Here is a 21,100-nt window from a genome sequence, read left to right as displayed (position 1 = left end):
TTTAGTTGAAGTGAGATCGTCATCACTACTAAATATAGCATTCACATTGAGAGATGGTCTTTTAGATGCTTTGGTGGGCTTAGAAAGATTATATCCAAGTCCAAATGAATATTCATGCATGTTATGTTCTAAAGGAACTTTAATTCCTTGTTCATTTGTGCCACAACCATTTCCACTATAGCCACTCTTAGCCAAAATGTGAAAACCACGACCATAACGATTAGCCATTTCAGAAAGAAAAGGTGGTTTTTCATAAGACAAAGAATCAAATTCTTTAGAATTAGAGGTGTGAGGAGAAGAAGTTTGAGAAGCGGCCACAAAATTATTGCTCATAGGTTCAGGTAAGACTGATTGATCTCTAGTTTGTTCCTTCTTTTTAACTTTAAGCTCTCTAGGAGGAACCCTATACTCACCTACAAAGGTGAGATTGAAATCAAAAGATCCCCAATCATCTTTTGCGAGAACCTTCTCAGGATCAAAAGCCTTTTTATGTGTAGATTCAAATTGAGAAGAATCTTCTTCAGGAACTTCAGGCTCATCCAAAGAATTTTGACTATCAGAGGATGATGATTTGTTCATAGGTATCTTGTTTAAAGAGTCATCATTAGAAGAGGAAGATTTAGAAGAACTCCCTTTGGAAGTAGATGTTTGCAAACAAGCCTAAAGATTAGTATCACCTATCAAGGTATATGTCTTATTGTTATAAATAAATTTAACTTGTCTATGCAATGTAGAGGGGACAGCTTGCATACTGTGAATCCAAGGTCTCCCTAATAACAAGTTGTATGTTAGATTTCTCGACATAACATGGATAGGAGTATGCAAAGTAATAGGTCCCACTGTGATGGGTAAGGTGATAATACCTAATGAAGACTTAGCCACATTATCAAAGCCTCGAATGGGATGAGAGTCAGGCTCAATAAGTGATGTATCCACATTCATCTTATGCAATAGATTAATGCTACACACATTAAGGCCAAAACCATTATCTACCAGTGTTCGTCTTATAGCAGTGTCATTTATGATAACCACAATCATCAAGGGATCATATTGATGTTGAATTTCACTAGTAGGCAACTCATCTTGCATGAACATAATTTGAGCTTTAGGATTCATCACAGAGTTAACCAAAGACACTATATTACTAGATGTATTAGGTGGAGGAACATTCAAATCTTTCAAGGCATCTTGTAACATTCCATGATGAGCGGAAGAAGTTTGGATCAAATCCCAAAGGGATATCTTAGCAGGGGTAGCTTTAAGTTGTTCTATAAGATCATAGTCCTTACTAAGCATTTGTGAAATACGAGGAGCTTGAGGAAGAATAGGTTGGGAAGGAGGAAGTGAAGTTGGGATAACTAGAGGAGGATTAGGTTGCCTATTGTTTCTTGTGTTATAGGTATGAGCAACCGCATTATAACTCTCTCTAGTCAGTTGCTTAGCATACTCATAAGGGCTCTTAGAATAACCTCCTTGCACAGTAATAATAGGTTTCTTAGGAGTGCAAAAAGAATCATTAGCATAACCACCTTAAACCACTAAGATAGGCTTATTTAAAGGTTGAGAATTTTGAGAAGGACAAGCACCTTGGATAGTGAAGAGAGGTTTGTTAGGTGTTTCATTCACATGTATCAAATTTATTGAGGATGGTTTAGAGGAATGAACAAAAGTGTTGGAAGAATTATTGATAGTCTTCTCTTGCACTAAAATCTCATCACGAATTAAATCAATTTTAGGAGAGAGACAAGGGGTAAGCATTGATGTTCTAGTAGGAAAAGTAATACTAGGAAAGGTCATATCATCCTCTATCATCAAAGGATCTACATGGGGAATAAAATCTCTAGGAGAAGGATCAACATTACTCTCCAAAGTCTCACTTTTGAGAGGGAGATCTTTGAAAGAGATGTTAACCATCTTGCTTTGAACTAGGGTTTCCTTATGAGTAGAACCAAGTTGAGGAGAGGGAGATGCTTTATTTTTAGAGGGAGAATAATTGAGATTAAAGGAAGGTGAGAAACCATCAAGGGAGTTTTCAATCTTGATTTCATCCCCTTTGGATAGGGTTCTCTCATGGGGTAGAGAATAATCTATACCTTCTTCTAATGGTTCATCCCAAATAGTGAGGTTGTTGAAAGGAATGTTTGAAGTATTGTCAATTTCGGGAGAGGAGATAACATTGTTTATTAATTCCTCATCCTTAGGAGGGAGAGCATCAATAGATGTGTTAAACTCATCCTCTTTCCTCAAAATATGTTCAATATGATCTTTAGGGGAGAGAGAATTAAGGAAATTGCTTATTATTTCATCTTCTTTCTCTAAGGGATGCTTATGGGTTAGACAAACTTTAGGAGAAGGGTAAGCATTTATCATTAATTCATCATCTCTAGTGGGAATTTTGTTGGAAAAGGAAATGTCATCACTAGGAAATGTAGGGATAATGTCATCTTCTTGCACAAAAGGATCCTCATGAAGGGAGTGTTTTTTGGGAGGAACATGAACATATGTCTCCAAAGATTCATGCTTAGGAAGGAGATCTTTGAAAGAAGTGTTCATAACCTCTTGTTGCACTAACATGCCCCCATTGGAAGGACCAACTTTAGGAGAAAATAAGTCAATATCCATAAATGCCTTGTCACTTAGAGAGGCATCATGTAGGGAAGGTGAAGTAACATTAAGAAAGGTGTTTATGATATCATTCTCTTCCTCTAGGATAGCTAAATAGGAAGGGCACATTTTAGGAGAATTGTCAAGATCACTCTTAAAGTCTTCATCCTTAGAGCATGGGAGAGTCTCAAAGGGATTGGTAGCAACTCTTTTAAGCACTAAAATGCTGTTATAGATGGGGGGAGGTTCTTTAGGAGAAGGAAAAATTGAAAAAAGGGAAGCTAACCCATTATCACATCTATGAAATGAATGCATCATGACAACAATTTTCCTCTTTCAAATGATAACACATGCAAAATAGAAGGAAATGTTTAATTTTAACCAATGCAAGCACTTAGAATGTAGATTTAGAAAATGAAATTTATGATTCAAATGAGTTCCTAAATCAGATTTGAAATTATTGATCACAATTAAGCTATCCACAAGTTCAACTTTGAATTGAAAAATTAGGGTTTTAGCAAAAATTTCCTCTAGATTTTTGAATCTTGCAAGAAATTAAAACTTGTAAATACAAATTTGATTTTGAAATAGTATAAACACTCAAATTTGAAATCATAGATCAGAATTAGACAAGATTGGAATTCACGTCGGGTTCACCAAAATGTGTGGGGGAAAAAGTGACACTAAGCAAACATGCCCTAATCTCACTTTCAATCACACATTTGTGGAATACGAAAGAGCCTAGAGGTATCACACAATTGGCTACTTCTTTTTGTGGAAGAGAGAGCCATGGGCTACCTATTAGGATTTCTATTCCTTTGTTGTAATTGAAACATAAAATGATGCAAGTTCAATCCCAAACCCCAAAGTGCAAGTATGAACTAATAACAAGATTTGCAGAATTGAACTTAAATAATGGAAAGTTGTAAACATAAGGACAAGACAAGAATGTAAATGCGTACCTGGTGTTAAAATTTGAGTGGAAATGTTCAGGATGGGGGCGTGGGCGCCACTGTCCTGATTCTGCACCTAAAACTGCTGTTTTGCAACCTAGAAAGCTGTCAGAAAGTGTTGAAAACTTGTTGTCTGACAGATGGACCAGGGCACCTAGCGCCCCTGTCCCAGGGACTAGGGTGCCTAGCGCCCCTATCCTGGCAGGACCAGGGCACCCCACGCCCCTGTCCTAGTCTTTTGTTCTGCAATTTGGTGTGTTGTTCTGTCTCGGTCCGCTTCCGTCGGATCTGCAACTTGCGGCATTGTCCGAATTCCAAAACCTGCACTTATATCTGAAAAGGTGTGGTGGGCGGCTATATAGGGTTTTTCCTTAGTCAAACCCCTTCTTTGGTGATTTCTACCTCCACGAATAGCCAAGTTGTATTGTAAAAGTAGTGTGTGTGCAGACCTTGTGTGTGTGCAAGATCCTAAAATGCAAGTAAGCAAACTAGAGCAACCTAGAAAGTAAACCCTAATTGCTTGTAAATGATAATGTGAATGCTCCAAATCAAGATGTAAAGAGATCTAAAGCATGAATACAAGTGATATAATGAGACTTATGCAAAGACATGAAAACAACATGAAATCATACCCAACCCCAAGGGAGGGGTACAAGCCAATCTTCAGTCGGTAATCCCCTATTGCTCTTCAATGTCTTCCAAGCCCTAAATGGTTGAATGGAATTGATAAATGCTTGATAGAGGGATTTTGAATGTTGTTGAAGTCTTCAAAGATCTGCTCTTTCACTGCATAGAAGGTCCTTGAAACCAAAAATTCCCGGATCCTTTCAAATGAAGAAAGAGAGCTCTTATATATGAAACCCTAGGTCGTAATTTCATCTTTTGGCCGATCTAGAGATTGAATCTCCCACCAATTTCTTTTATTTTATGATTGGATCGCGCTCCTAAAATTTTGGGAGAAATGTCCGGGACCATGTGCACGCCGGGCGCCATGGTCCCGACAACTTTTCACCAAATTTTCAGGGCCGTCAGATATGATGATTTTAGAGCGAATCCCAAAGTTACAGCTGATTTCGAGATGTTTTGTCCCCCGAAATCAAGCCCCCAAGTTCAAAATAGGACCTAATTAGGGTTTTTGATTAAATGATGTATTAGAGGAATAAAATGAAAGGGGCACGCTTTAATGAAAAGGGCCCAACTTTATGATATGGGAGATGATAAAATAGAACCCTAGACCTAATTAATTTAATTAATTAAGTGCTAAAGGGGAAATGCAATGCAAAATGCAAAATGCGCCAAGGCGGGTGCTAAACTAGGTGTGAAATTGTACCACCCTAGCAAGTGCGTACAATTTACAACACTACAACAACCTTACAAGCTCCAATTCAAGATGGAGTGTAGGCTAATGAAGGAAAATTGACTCTAAAATAGTGACTCACTATTTTTTACATTATTTTCACAACCTAAACTTGAAAACATTCTCCTCATGGCTTAGAAAGCCTCTTTGCCTTGGCATACAAACTTAATCATCAAGGCAAATCTATTCAAATTTTAAATGCACTTACTATAGAAGAGCAAAGCATCAAATTTCTTCAAGGCCCTAGCCAAATGGCACACTTGCCTAGGGCTTAATGGCCACAAAACTCCTCACACCTGCATTCTTGAAAAAAAAACATGTATTTACATAGTCTACAAGTTGACCAACTGGTTCTTGGGAAGCCATGAACATTTTAGGACTCCAAGAAGCCAAGTTGGTCAAGCATCCTTGCCAATTCCTAGACAAGGTAGTGAAATTGTCAAATCCAATTAATTTTGCTACAAACTCAAAACTTGATAAAATCAGATTCCACCAAAGGGAAAAGTTTAGGAAAACATATTAGAATCCAAAAATGCAAAAATAGGATGGCCAAGTATAGCTGGTGTTCGGACTGTTGTTCACATGGAGCCAAAAACTAGAGAAAAACCAAGTAAAACTAATGGAAGTGTGCAAAATACTTCTTAACTTAGAATGATCAACCCTTACAATAGTTAAAATAGGAGATTAAATACCACTCCAAGTTGGTTAGCCTCCTGTATGGATAGGTACATGTCCAAGGGCACTTAATTTTGACATTTTGATGCCTAAATGACAACTTTTGGTGCCTAGAAAATGCAAGATTGACCTCCAAAACTAACCATCACATAAAAATACTTCTCATACCTAAAAAAAAAGCATAAAACATGTCTAAAACCTTTTCAAAACAAAAACCACAAAAAAAACTCATTTTTCCATCATTTTGCTAAGCAACACCAAACTGGCAACTTTGAGCAAAAAGATGAAAACAAGAAACCAAAACCACACAATGAGTTCAAAACTCATCAAAACAACCTAGAAAAACTTCAAAAACATCCTAAACAACTTTCCAACTTAAAACTAACCAAAATCAAACCTGAGATGAAAATGAAGCTGAGAATGAAGCTAGGTGCTTCTTCACCATACTCCCCTAGTGACAAAGAAGTCATGTGACTCCTTTGGGTAGAATAGAGAGAGGAATACTAGCCTTGGTGAAGTCACTTTCAGGTATCCAAGTGGCTTTAGAAGCTGGTTGATCTTTTTTCTTGATCAAATGCTCAAGGTAGTCATGCTTTCTAGTCTTTTTGATGATTCTGGAATCAAGTACCTGTTCAGGAATGGGAGAAGAAGAAGCGAGGATAGATAGAACAGAAAGGGAATTTGAAATGTCTGAAGTTCTCTGAGTCTCTTCTTAAGGCTACCACTTGAAAGGTACCAAATCTGCAACATTAAATATAGGAGACAAAGAGACATTAGCAGGTAAATCAATTTTGTAAGCATTTGGACCATACTTAGCCAAAATCCTACAAGGTCCAATTCTTCTCATTTGTAACTTGGTAGGAACTCCCTTTTGCAATCTAGACTTGTTGAGATGTACCATCACAAAATCTCCAATAGAGAATTGGACATCCCTCTTTGAAGCATCCACCCTTGCCTTGACTCTTGTTGTGGTGTCCTGCAAAGACTGCTTAGCCTATTCATGTATCTCTTTTAGAGATTGTGCCATATCTTTTATTGTCCCACTAACATGTTACAAGTTAGTCACATCATGTAACTCAAAAACGCCTCTTGGATGCCTACCATAAACAACCTAAAATGGACTCTTACCAGTGGATCTGTTTACACTGTCATTGTAGGCAAACTCTTCCTATGGGATGAGCTGATCTCAACTTTGTCCATACTCCTTGGTGAGACATCTAAGTAGATTACCCAATGTTCTATTCACCACCTCTATTTGGCCATCTGTCTGTGGATGGTAAGCTGAGCCAAAAGACAAGTTAGTACCCAATTTCTTCCACAAAGTCTTCCAAAAATGACCCAAAAACTTAACATCTCTATCTGATATAATGCTAGATGGCAAACCATGTATTTTGATAGCTTCTTTAAAGAAAAGAAAAGCAATATGACTAGCATCATTAGTAGTTTTGCAAGGTATAAAGTGAGCCATTTTACTAAATCTGTCAACAACCACAAAGATACAGTCATGCCCTATTTTTGTCCCTGGTAAACCTACAACAAAATCCATACTGATGCACTCCCATGGCTTAGAAGGAATGGGAAGTGGCTGATATAAACCAGCATTAGTGCTATGACCTTTGGCCTTCTGACATACCATGCACTGTTCAACATACCTCCGGACATCTCTCTGCATCTTAGGCCAGTAATAAAAGTGTTGAACCAACTCTAAGGTCTTATTGAGACCAAAATGGCCACTCAAAAACCCATTGTGTTTCTCTTGAATGAGATTTTCTCTCATGGAACCTTTAGGAACACAGAGTTGTCCTCCCCTAAATAACAAACCATTCTACAATGTATAGTTAGCATACTCACTATGAAAATGATTCTCAAAAGCAAGAGAAACTTTATAAGCAGCAGCAAAATCATCATCATTAGGATATAAATCTTGAAAGCAATCAATCGCAATACTCTTTACTTGGATCTCCTGAATAGTTAACAATCTCCTACTTAAAGCATTAACTACTTTGTTACATTGGCCTTTCTTGTGCTTAAGAGTAAATGTATATGCTTGTAGGTGCTCTACCTATTTCAAATGTCTATGGTTGAGTTTATCCTGAGAATTCAAGAAACTAACTGCATGGTTGTCTATATACACAACAAGTTCCTTAGGAAGCAAATAATGCCTCCACTTCCTGAGTGCCTGCACCAATGTAGATAACTCTAAATCATAAGATGAATACTTTTTCTTTGCATCATTTAGTTTTTCACTAAAGAAAGCAAATGGTCTATTATCTCGACTCAAGAATGCACCTACTGCAAGGTGACTGGCATCACATTCTATGGTGAAAAGTTTATCAAAACTAGGAAGGATTAACACTGGCTATGTAGCAACTCTAGTTTTGAGTAACTCAAACCCCTTATTGGTTGCTTTTGTCCATTGGAACTTGACTTTATGACCACCTTTTATTGTATCTAACATGGGTGCACAAACCTCACTGAAACCTCTAATAAACTTCCTATAAAACTGGGCTAGACCATGAAAACTCCTAACTTCACTGGCTGATTGTGGGGTTGGCCAACTTGTTATGGCTGCAACTTTAGATTGATCCATCTTAAGATCTCCACTAGACACAACAAAACCAAGATAGACTAGCTCTTGCTGCATAAAATCACATTTTTCAAGATTTATGGTTAACTGCTCATCAGATAATCTTTGCAAAATAATAGCTAAATGTTTCAAATGCTCCTCTTTAGTCTTACTAAAAATGAGTATATCATCTAAGTAGACTACCACAAACTTACTGAGAAAATCCTGCAATACTTCATTCATTAACCTCATAAAGGTACTAGGAGCATTAGAGAGTCCAAAAGGCATAACCAACCATTCATAGAGACCCTCATTTGTTTTGAAAGTCGTTTTCCACTCATCCTCCTCTTTGATTCTTGTCTGATGGTAACCACTCTTTATGTCTATTTTGGAGAATTACCTCGTACCCCCTAAACAATCCATCAAATCTTCTATCCTGGGAATAGGGAATCTATATCTTATTGTGATCTTGTTGATGGCTCTTGAGTTTGTGCATAGTCTCCATGTGCCCCCTTTCTTAGGTGCTAACACAGTGGGTATTGCACAAGGACTTATACTCTTTCTTATTAATCCTTGATCCAATAACTCTTGAATCTGTCTAGCTACCTCTTTGTTCTGCTCAGGAGTCATCTTGTATGCTACTTTGTTTGGAAAAGAAGCTCCTAGTATAAAGTCAATTTGATGACTAATGGCTCTAGGAGGAGGTAATGTTGTTGGTTGTCTATCACTGATGATGCCCTTAAAGTTATCAAGAAGTTTCTGCACTTCTTGTGGGATCTCAACTTGTTTTTCTTTCTTATCCTCCTTAGGTTTCACTACAAGTGCATAACCAATCCCATCTCCCTCTTTCATGGTTTGGATGAACTCTTTTTCATTGGCTAATAGCACTTTAGGTGCCTCTGGTTTGTTGTTCTCTGTCTCTTCACTAAGGGACTGAATTTTGTAGACAATGCCTTTCTTTTGAAAGGAATATGTATTTTTTTCACCATCATGGTGTGCCCTTCTGTCAAATTACCAAGGTCTACCCAATAGTAGATGGCAAGCATCCATGGGAAGGATGTCACATAGTATCCTATCCTTGTATTCACTTGTATTGAAGTCTACCCATGCTTGTTCATTCACTAGGACATGTTGCCCCTTGTTTAACCAGGTTACCTTGTAGGGTTCACTATGCTTCATTCTAGGTAGGTTCAATTTCCTAACTGCCTCCTCTGAGATAATATTATCTGTGGAGCCTGAATCAATAACCACCTTACATACCTTGCCCAAGATTTTGCACTTTATCCTGAACAATGCTCTTCTCTGAGACACTTCACACTTATGAGGTTCTTGCATCAATACTCTCCTCATCATTAGACTTTCACCATCTTCGGGTGCTAGGTGCATTGTTGGAGTTCTTGTACTACTCCCTTCCTCCTAAACATAGTTCACTTTTTTTTCACCTCCATGGGAAGAACTAGGCTTTTCAGGACACCTATAAGCAGGATGACCCAATTTCTGACAGTTGTAGCATTTCATTGTGGAGAAATAAGACCCTCTACCTTGGCCACTAGACCTACCCCTTCCTAGGTTGCTTGATCCCCTTCCCCTATAATTAGGTTTTCTCTGAGAATCCCCGCTTTGCTTTATAAGCTTAGACTCCCCATGGGACCTTTGGTCTATGTGTCTTCCCCCAAAACTACCTCGATGGCCTCGACCATCTCTGCCTCTTCCTCTACCTCTATTATGCTTCTCTTGCTTCTTCCTACTCCTTTCCACTACCTTGAGTGCAAGTTGATAGCACTTCTGGACTGTTGTAGGGCACAACAAACTTAACTCTTCCTGTATGTTCCATCTCAAACCATTGAGATACCTGGCAACCTTGACATTCTCATCCTCTTGGATCTTTGACCTAAGGCATAGCTTCTGAAACTCCTCTGTGTAGGTGCTGACCTCTAATTCTTTTTGCCTAAGGTTTTTCCTTCTCCTATGGAGCTATATTTCATAGTCCTCTGGAATGTAAGCCTCTCTAATCTTGGACAATATTCCCTTAAAAGTTTCTATGGGCCTTTTGCCCTCTTTCTCACGTTCATCCTGAATGAACTTCCACCCTATTAAGGTAGCTCCTCTAAACTTGGATTCAGCCACCTTCACTTTCTAGACCTCTGTCACACCATCACACTCAAAGTGGTTCTCAAGCCCCTCAATCCACTCCATGACCAATTCTGGGTCCATTTTACCACTGAATAGTGGGACTCCTTCTAGTGTTCTTCCACTCATAGCCTTCAAGGGTTTCAAAAAGAGTTCATTCTCTATCACAGGGTCTGGTATAGGGGTCTCATCCTCTATAGCTAATAGCTTACCCTTACCTTATGTTCCCTCTATCTTATTGCTGGCTTCATTTGCCTTCACTTCTACTTCACCCAACTTCTACTCTAAAAGGTCTAGTTTCACTCTGAGTAACATGTTTTCTTCTTCCTGGTCTTCCACTTTCTTTCCTAGTTCTGCATTTTTCACCATGGTTTCCAAATTTCTACTTCTTCCCAAGTGTAGTTGTGCTTTGATACCACTATGATAGGGAGGATAGTGTTGGGTGGTTGTTAAGTGGCTAGTATGTTTTCTAGGTAATAGATCCTTTCCATTTTCAAGGAGTAAACACCAAAGTCAAAGTGCAAATAGCTCAGAGGCAGTCTAACAACTCACCTTACTCCACCTCCCTATGTCAAGCTCTCCTTCGCTACTCAAAGGCTCCAACTCCCTAGTTGATGACATCCTTCCAAGGGCTCCAAAACCAACTTATGAAGCCAAAATCACCAAATAGGTTTGACCCATGCTAGGTTGACCTGTTTCAACTTGTTTTGTTGGATTTTATACTTTGCTACCTTCATTGGCATACCCAATTTGTCAAAAACTTGGTTTCGGGCCTAAAACGGGCTACTAGGCAATTAGCCATCCATTAGGGGTTTTGTGCTCACCCTATTCAAATGATGGACTTCCAGAACAAAAGCTTCACATTTTTGGATACCCTTTTGGGAATAATTGAAGATTCACAAAGTCTTAGGGTCTCTCAGGCCTTCTGCATGATTGTCCCAAAAATGGGTGAAAAAGAAGGGTTTTGAAGGGTTTTAATGGTGAAAAACAAAGATTCACACTATAAACCTCCAATATGGACAAGAGACCTTAGTGCCATCATACTACTAACTAATTAGGCCACAAATAAGAAGATTTACCCTTCAATGTTTGAAGAACAAGTTTTTTTACAAAAGTTGCTTATGAGCAAAATGCAACATTTTACAACTTTTCCAATATTGCCTCTTCCAAACACATCACTTGCAAACAAAACCAATTACATTCAACATGTAATCATGTCTACCATTTAGAAACAAGGAGAATCATGTTATCCCTACATACAGGCATTAGGCAATTACAAAAATGGATTATTTCACTGTCAAAGCTAACTGTTCCTACCCTTTTGTCTTTCACTATTGTTTGTTCACTGTGACCTGCACTTTCAATGTTAAAACTCCTTACAAAAAGTCTATTTAGTGCCCATTAACAAGGATCAGTCTTTGATAGCTTATTGTCCTTCATACCTATCATTTAGAGGGAGAAGATGACATATATAACTTCAAAAGGAAATGTAAAACTTAGTCCTAGTTGACTGTGACAACAAATTGGCATTACAATCTTGCCTCAAAGATCATTGTTTGATCTTGGCAACTCCAAAATCAAAGATAACATCAAATTCACTCCTTGTTCTTGTTCACAAGAAATTAGGAGGTATAACAACCTTACAAGCTCCAATGCAAGATGGAGTGTAGGCTAATGAAGGAAAATTGACTCTAAAACAGTGACTCACTATTTTTTACATTATTTTCACAACCTAAACTTGAAAACATTCTACTCATAGCTTAGAAAGCCTCTTTTCCTTGGCATACAAACTTAATCATCAAGGCAAATCTGTTCAACTTTTAAATGCACTTACTATAGAAGAGCAAAGCATCAAATTTCTTCAAGACCCTAGCCAAATGTCACACTTGCCTAGGGCTTAATGGCCACAAAACTCCTCACACCTGCATTCTTGAAAACAAAACATGTATTTACATAGTCTACAAGTTGACCAACTAGTTCTTGGGAAGCCATGAAAATTTTAGGACTCCAAGAAGCCAAGTTGGTCAAGCATCCTTGCCAATTCCTAGACAAGGCAGTGAAATTGTCAAATCCAATTAATTTTGCTAAAAACTCAAAACTTGATAAAATCAAATGCCACCAAAGGGAAAAGTTTAGGAAAACATATTAGATTCTGAAAATTCAAGAAGAGTATGGCCAAGTATAGTTGCTGTACGGACTATTGTTCACATTGAGCCAAAAACTAGAGACAAACCAAGTAAAACTAATGCAAGTGGGCAAAATACTTCTTAACATAGAATGATCAACCCTTAAAATAGTTAGAAAAGGAGATTAAATACCACTCCAAGTTGGTTAGCCTCCTATACAGATAGGTACATGTCCAAGGGCACTTAATTTTTACATTTTGATGCCTAAATGACAACTTTTGGTGCCTAGAAAATGCAAGATTGACCTCCAAAACTAACCATCACCTAAAAATACTTCTCATACCTTAAACCCAAGCATAAAACATGTATAAAACCTTTTCAAAACAAAAACCACAAAAAAAACTCATTTTTCCATCATTTTGCCAGGCAACACCAAACTGGCAACTTTGAGCAAAAAGATGAAAACAAGAAACCAAAATCACACAATGAGTTCAAAACTCATCAAAACAACCTAGAACAACTTCAAAAACATCCTAAACAACTTTCCAACTTATAACTAACAAAAATCAAACTTGAGATGAAAATGAAGCTGAGAATGAAGGTAGGTGCTCCTGCACCACATCAAGCATTCAACCATCTAGGTTTTCTTCATTCATCCATTGGAGCAATATTACAACATTCATTTGCAAGCATGTGTGTGTTAGGGTTTTTTCATGTTACATGCTATTTCATACAATATTTATGATTACATTCAAGAACCAAAGCAATCATCATCAACAAGTTGTAGATCTACAAGGTGTACATCTCCATTGTTTACATTCAAGAATTTGCAATTACTTTCTTTCTAGGTTGATTCCTCAACCAGTGTTTGACTAAGACAAACCCCTATCCACAACCTTTCTTTCTTCTCTTTTCTGTGTGTAGGTTGACTAAGATCATTCACCCCCTCAGTAAAGGACGCTTTGAAGAACAAGCTACCGCTGGTATGAAGGAAGAAAATGAGATGATAAGTGTGTGTAGTGGTGGTCTTGGCTACACATCTATAGATCAGAGTTGGAACACTCCTGCTGTGTTAATGCATGACAAGTTAACAATTAGAATTAGATGCCAAGTGACACAAAATGTCAGGAGTTACAGGAAGGTACTTCAGTAGTGATAATGGACCCGTACAGGAAACCAGTATGTGCATGATGTTACCGGTATGAATGATAACAGGTACTTGTAGGTTATGTAAGACAATGAGGTTGGAGATCATTGCATTAGGCCTAGTAGCATGGAATGAGAAGTAATGTCTTAGGTGGTGTTGATGAAGATCTGGATGACATATGTTGGCCCGGTTGTTAACCATGTAGGCTTGCATGTTTTTGGGTTAACCGGTTTGATTTATGACTTGATGATGACATTGTATGGCATTGTGTACATCGAGGATCATGTCATAGGTTGTGGTGAAATAATGGAGCTGGAAGATCATCAGATAATCATATATGCACAGCTCAAATGGCATATGGAGTTGAGTGGAGTACCAGTATTGGATCTGACATGCATTGTGGACCTGAGATGTATGACTCAGGGGGAGTTCAAGTGCTTATGATGCAAAGCTGGCAGGTTTGAACTTGTGAGGTGCTGACTACTTAAACTGTAGATGATGAAAATTGCTGAAGGAATACCTAGGAGAATTTCATGATTAAGGCTATCCATTGCTCATCTGGTTGGTTGTATTCATAGTACAATCACACTTAATTTTAAAGAAATTTGGGATCAAATGGGAGGTGATGTAGTTTGACCGGAAGGTAAGTAGTATTCACTGACACATCTTTTTGTAATTGAGTTCTTTAACAAACAATATGATATGTGCATAATCAATTGATGTCAGTTGATGATTGAGTCCTCCATCTCAAGTGCTTCTCCTTGAGAAGATATAACAAGTGGTATTAAAGGAGGAGATACATCCGGTAAAAAAAAAGGGAGAAAGATTTTTGTCAGTACCCAGTAGATACAAGGAGGAGTGGAACCCTAACAGTCCCCTTTACCATTGTTGTCAAAGTGGGAGAAGGATTTTGTAGTATACCGCATGCTACATGTGTGAGAATCCATGGATTATCCAAAGGGGGAGATAGATTATGTAGTATGTCGGAAACTACATGAGTTGACATCGATGTCAAAGGGGGAGACTTTTGGCATTGTGTTGTCATTGATGTCAACTGGTATAGAAGGACAAATGGTATGGGAGTATTAATGATATGAAGTCTTTATTGTCAACTAAGTGTTACAGGTCATCGGTAAACAAGAAGAATGTCAATCAAAGGAATGACCACTAAAGTCACAGTTGAGTGACTAGTACACAAGTTAGTGTTTGACTTGTGTGGAAGATATGGACAGGCGGCCGGTATGATATAACAATCGGTACATGATATCTATGAAAGGGAAAGATGTTGAATTGTTGTTTGTGATGAAGAGGCAGAATGCTACCTAGATCACATCAACACTAGAGGAGAAGGATGTATAGGTCACCGATACACCGTGTGGATGTAGAATAGTAGGACTCCCACCAGATAGAGATGTAGTCACCATGTGAATGATGACTGACAGTGAATGTACCCCAATAGGATCACATGTGCCTATTTGAAGATATGCTATACAAACACAGAAGCCACATGAGTGCACTACAGGATTCAAATGACAAGGATTTACTACCATTGGTAAGTGGAGCTTATCTCCTATTATGCAAAGTGTGCATCGTAGTTCTATGAGATAAGATAGAAGAGGTAAAGGTAGATGTTTAAAGGCTTACACCGGATCAATCGATGAATCAAAGGAATGCCTCAAGTGTAGGAAATCATAAATATATACTAGATTGATAGAGAAGGCATGTTGTATTGCCGGTATAGATGGAGAGTGATGAGTTTGTCACTTTGATAAACTGATTGAGATATGGAACGACCTGATCAGGAAGAACGCAAGGCTGACCAAATGTAGATAGAGAAAAATGGTCCAATTGAAGATGGAGTCTGTTGAAGGTTGGTGACATGGTGTCATCAAGAGTATTTATCGATATGTAAGTCCACTGGTAATATGGACAAGGTGCAAATGCAAAAGACTTCCCATCTGATGAAGATGTGCATAAGTTAGGTTAGCAAGTGTGTTGACCGATTGAGTGTTCCACTGGAAGAGAAGCAGAGTGCAAGGTTGATGACATACCTATTTGAGGGTTTAACCGATAGCGTTAGTAAGTCAGAAGATGAACCCGGTAATAGAGTTGGTCGGTGATCCCATTCATACCGATAAAGATGATCTAGCAGAGGTGAATACCAACATGGACGCAATGTGGAGTTGAAGTAGCAAGCTCATAGACGTCGGTGAAGTGCCGGGTATGGGTAGGTGTTTCTACAGGTGTGCATTTAATGTGGAGCCCATGATTTGTGGATTGGATCAGAGGAATATGGCTTGAGGAAGAGTGAATGCTAGAGAAAGATCAGGGAGTAGTTGGCACTTGAATTGAAGCAAGGAAATCAGATTGCAGAAGGACTTTGAGAAGGAAACAACTGAGATATTTATGGTATTTTGACAAATGCAGGTTGAGATACAGGTTTGTGTTTGCTAATTTTAGAAAATGTGTATTGGAAGGCACATTAATGGTGGTGATGTGCAGACAACTATCTTAGGGATCAGATTGAATGAGATTTGATTGGATTTGGTTTTCCTTGGGGTCAAAGAAGAAACCCTAATTGCCTAAAATTTGAATTGGCTTTTGGCTAGAAAACCAGGTTATAAATATGCAAGCCAAAATCATTGAAGTTTGTCATTGGATGAAGGAGTGTTACTACACGTAAGGTGAAATCAGTCAAGTTCTCATTAAGAAGAAGGAGAAGAGACTAAGTGTGAGGAAGATCAGGGTTGAAGTGTTCAACCGGTAATGACTAAACCAACAAAGAAGAAGTGAAGGAAACTGTAGAGAAGGTATGCATAGAACCGGTAGAGTGTAGTATCAATGGAGAGCAGCAGAGCAACAGAGAGAAGAGGCAACCAGACGAGAGAACCGACAAAGAGAGAACCGGCAGTGAATTGGACAAAAGATCCAAGAGAGAGATTTGAAGAAGAGTTGCAAAATCCATTTGTAACAAGAAGATAACTTTAGTATCAAAGTATGTTTTTGTATTCACTGAGTTGTAGCTCCTTGAGTTGCTGTCCTAAAATTAGGGGTTGTAGCTCCTTGGGTTGGTGCCCTAAAATCAAGGGTTGGTACTCCTTGGGTTGATGCCCTAAATATTATAATCAAAGATTGATTGTGAGGCTGGATTGGAGGAGTAGTCTCTAGTAGCATTTCTCACCGAGTTTTTTCCCATCTTGGGTTTTCCTCATATATGTTGGTGTTATGTGATGTCCGTCTTGTGTGAATTCATTTGTGATTAGTCTCCTCACTAACCAATAAGCTTGCATTGAGTTAGATCTGAGAACCGGTATACTCACATAGGGTAGTTAAAGGGAAAAGTTAGAGAACCACTGATTCACCCCCCTCTCAGTGGTGCATTGTGTCTAACATGGATGATTTTAAGCCTTTCGGTTATGACTTTTATAGTCTCTCTGAAAATCATGACTCATGATTTAAATAAATATTACTTTAATATATATTTTATCCTTGGCCTTTTATTAAGTAAAAAATAAAAGTAATAGCCGATGAAAAATTTTAGAAAGTGAGATGAGGATAAGTAATAGCCAATGGAAAATTTTAGAAAGTGAGATCCACCCTATCACTATTGTCAAAATATATTAGGAAATAGCCACTCACACTAGTAGCTTTCTTCCATACCACATTAATGAATAAAACCACATTTAGAGAGGACCATGGATGAGGGCTAAGAAAAATATGTTTTAATCCTTCTAGTGAGTATTTTTTCATAAGATAAATCTTCATATCCACTACTAGATGATGACCCCACAACTTTGAAGAATTTACCATGCCAAAAAAATCACATATCTCATCATAATAATATTCAAATGGTGTTGAAATAAATTTTCCTATTTTGAATCACACCATTCTACATTTAGTTTTGTATTTTAAATTCATCTTGATTTTCTATTTTTAATATTACTCACACAAGAAATTCAATGAGTATATAATGTAGAAGGCTATTTTATAAGTTATTTATTATAATTATTTTTTATTAAAGAAAAAAAGGGTTTTATAGGGATGCGAAACCACAAAGTTTACAAGCAAAATAAAATAAAAATAAAATATTCAAACAAAGTTCACTACGAACGGAACGATGCATAATAGATGAAAAAGACAACAACAACGAGCTAGAAGTCAATAAAAAGCGTTGACACCAGACAGACAAAGCTAACCTGAGGACTTTAAGGTATCAACAATCTCATCTTCAAGGTTATTCATTTCCTCAGCTCCTGGATCTCTTGAGGCATAGAATACATATGTGAACACATTTGAATCTAAATGATTCACTATAATTTTTATTTTTTCTAATTATGGATGTAAAGTATTCTTCCAACTTCTAATTCACAAAATTGTAATCATTATCTTACATTAAATTATAGATTTAGATAGATTAAATTAAACTTAAATTTGTTTGTAATTTAACATTTGAGAGACCAAAACTAGATGTTTCCCTTATCTATAAAGTGTATTATTACATTCTCAAATTGTAAGCAAGCATTACTATACGTCCACATTTGTTTATTAAAATAAAAAAAGATTTTTTTATAAATAAGAAAGAAATCAATTATAATAAGGCTAGATCCAATCATGTTATCTAATTGATATATAATTTTTGAAAGAGCTCTCTTAACTGCCCATCAAATGTTATCTTCTAAGTATAGAGACCTAAGAGAAGGGATGGGGAGAGGCCCCACAAAGGACCCATCGATGGGCTTCACACAATCTAAGCAATTACATGGATGGTGCGATTGACAAACAATAAAATTTGGAGTGTGCACATAATACATAACTAAAGGAAAATGAAGAAAAAAGTAGGTTGTCAAACAACTACTAATGATCTTATACATCTATAATACTCTCACAAAATCTTGAGGAGATACCTACTAGAATAGAATATATTTATTGTTGTTGAACATATATATAGATATATGTATGTGTGCGTGTACATTATCTCTTAATACTAGAAGAGGAAATTTAAATGAGAAGCCCTCACAAAAAAATTGCTTTACACATTAGATTAAGATTTTAATTTAGACTCTTGTATTGAAAAAAAATTAATTTATATAATAATGAAATGATTTATTATATTGATTTTCCTATCCAATTATTTTTGTAAAGCTACAAATAATCTTTTGCTTTCTATTATTCTATTATCATTTCAAATATACATGCTCTACTTTTATTCCCTCCATCCTTTTCTAAGAAGATAAACATCCTTTCCAATTTCTTTTCATACGAAAATAAATACTAAGCTCTACAAGCGTGCAATTATTAATTGCAAGGGATTGTGATGCACCAATTTAACTCAATGTACCAAGAAAAAAATTCTATATCTCGTACGAGTTCGTATGATTAAAGCATAGTTAACTCTACTTTTCTGATTCCTCTTCTAAAATTTGGAGGTTTACTTTTGCTAATGCGCTCATTTAACTTTTTTTAATGGAGTGGTAGAATAAAAGTCGTGTAATCCAATTACTAAAGTCTTAATCAGAGCCCAATACATTCGGCGGCATTATTACATTTACATTTTATATTAAAGATCCATACAAATCTCAAAGGCCTGCACAGCTATGAAAAATATAGTACAATGTTGCTGGGTAAAGATAGTAACGTTTTGTCGGTTAAAGTCTATACCATGTCTTTATTCCAGTTGCCAAAATGCTATAAGTACCTTCCCATGGAGGAATTTACAAGCAAACACCACAATCACTCTAGGGTTTACTAGTTTTCTGAATAACACTTTGTCAAAATGGTGTCGAGGTTGCTAAAGCCGCTGAAATCCGCCGGAGTAATTGGAGATGTTGTGGATGTGTTTACTCCCTCTGTAAAGATGAGTGTGGTGTACAACACAAACATGGAGGTCCACAATGGCTTTGAGTTCATGCCTTCCTCTATCACTTCCCCTCCTCAAGTTCAACTTCTTGACACTGATCCCGCCACATTTTTCACTCTGGTAAATTTAACTAAATGCTTTCTGCTTACAAACCCTAAAGCTGCAGCTATAGAAATTCTTTGGACATTCTATTCATTTAATGATTCAAGTTTTCTTAATAATAGTTCATTTTTTGATGGGTACAATTGTGTTTTGTATGAAGATAATGTCGGATCCAGATTCACCAAGTCCTAGCGATCCTAGTGGACGCGAGTATCTCCACTGGTACTCTGTTGAGTTTTAAGCATTCAAATATTCTTTGATGAATAGCCTATATATATCCATGACTTTAATGCTGGTGGTGTAAAAATATGTTTAATGTGATGGTTAATTTGTGCAGGATAGTGAGCGATATACCGGGGACAAAGTGCAATTATTTTGGTAAGCGGCGAATAATGTTGTCTCATTATCGAACAACATTTTGGATGGATCTAAACTTTTATGGTTTCCATTTAGATTAACCTAGTCTAAATATGAATTGTTTGATGTAGGTCGAGAAATTGTGAGCTACGAGAGCCCAAGTGCGATGATTGGGATCCATCGATATGTATTTGTGTTGTTCGAGCAAAATGGGAGGGGAACAGTTGATCCTCCTCCATCGCGGCTGCATTTCAAGACCAGGCAGTTTGCAGAGAGAAATGGATTGGGATCGCCTGTTGCTGCAGTCTACTTCAATGCCCGAAGAGAGAACGCCGCTAGATCTCGTTGAACTCCACATTTGCTAATTGACATAAGCGTCCCATTGTTTGTTATGCTTGTCTGTCCTCTTGAACTATTCCCCTTCTGCGCCGCTATGTTTCCCTGTTTCTATATATAATTATCAAACCCTAACTTTCATGCCTGCACGGGCGTATTTTTAGGTATTTTTCTCCTAAAATATAGTTAAGTCTGTATGAAAAAAGAAGGCCAGATTTTGGACACTGTCAAATATGGACGCGCTTAATCTGGTTCTAAAACGGTTGACACACAGTACAAAAATAAATAAATGATTGTCTGTGTGTCAAAAATAAATAAAAGATTGTCGCTGAGATCTGTAATTTTCAACTTACCTTCTTCAAATTTAAGCTTTACTCATTATGTAGTGTGCCAATAAAAATAAATAATTGCTTTCTTTGTTATTATAAAAATACATAGTTGCTACCTTCTTTAGGTGTGTTTATCTCTCACTTTAAAACTTCTATGAAATTGTAATTATCTTATTATTAAACTCATTGGGACAAAATTATATTTATAATGACATATAGATTCTAGAGTTAGTCATGGAATTAAATCTAACAAAATAAATACATAATATAATATGTCATCACATGAAAAGAGAATTTGTAAGGATAAACAATTCCACCTCTATAAATCAATACTAAGATTTAAATTTGTTTGAAGATAGCTTAAATTTTTTATATTGATATTTATTATAGTGTATTAAATTTAAAATTCTAACACATAAATAGTAATATACATTTATTCTATTATATTCTTTTATATTTACATTTTGTAAAAGATAATATTTATAATAATTTGTAAGTGGCATAAGGTTTAATGCTTCTACTAAAATAGATAATAAATATGTTGGTCTTAAGATTTTTTAG

General features: G+C 36.9%; 1 protein-coding gene across 1 annotated transcript; it reads left to right on the top strand.

Moving 5' to 3' along the window:
* Window positions 1-19,331: 19,331 nt before the first annotated feature.
* Window positions 19,332-20,223, top strand: LOC131067142 (CEN-like protein 1). Its single transcript, XM_058002072.1, has 4 exons — window positions 19,332-19,535; window positions 19,678-19,739; window positions 19,855-19,895; window positions 20,006-20,223. The coding sequence occupies exons 1-4, from the start codon at window positions 19,332-19,334 to the stop codon at window positions 20,221-20,223; spliced, it is 525 nt and encodes a 174-aa protein (XP_057858055.1).
* Window positions 20,224-21,100: the final 877 nt, after the last annotated feature.

Source organism: Cryptomeria japonica, chromosome 11 (assembly GCF_030272615.1).
Source record: "Cryptomeria japonica chromosome 11, Sugi_1.0, whole genome shotgun sequence".
In the NCBI taxonomy this organism is placed as follows: domain Eukaryota; kingdom Viridiplantae; phylum Streptophyta; class Pinopsida; order Cupressales; family Cupressaceae; genus Cryptomeria; species Cryptomeria japonica.
Note: the sequence above shows the minus strand (reverse complement) of the source record. Positions and strands in the feature narration are given on the sequence as shown.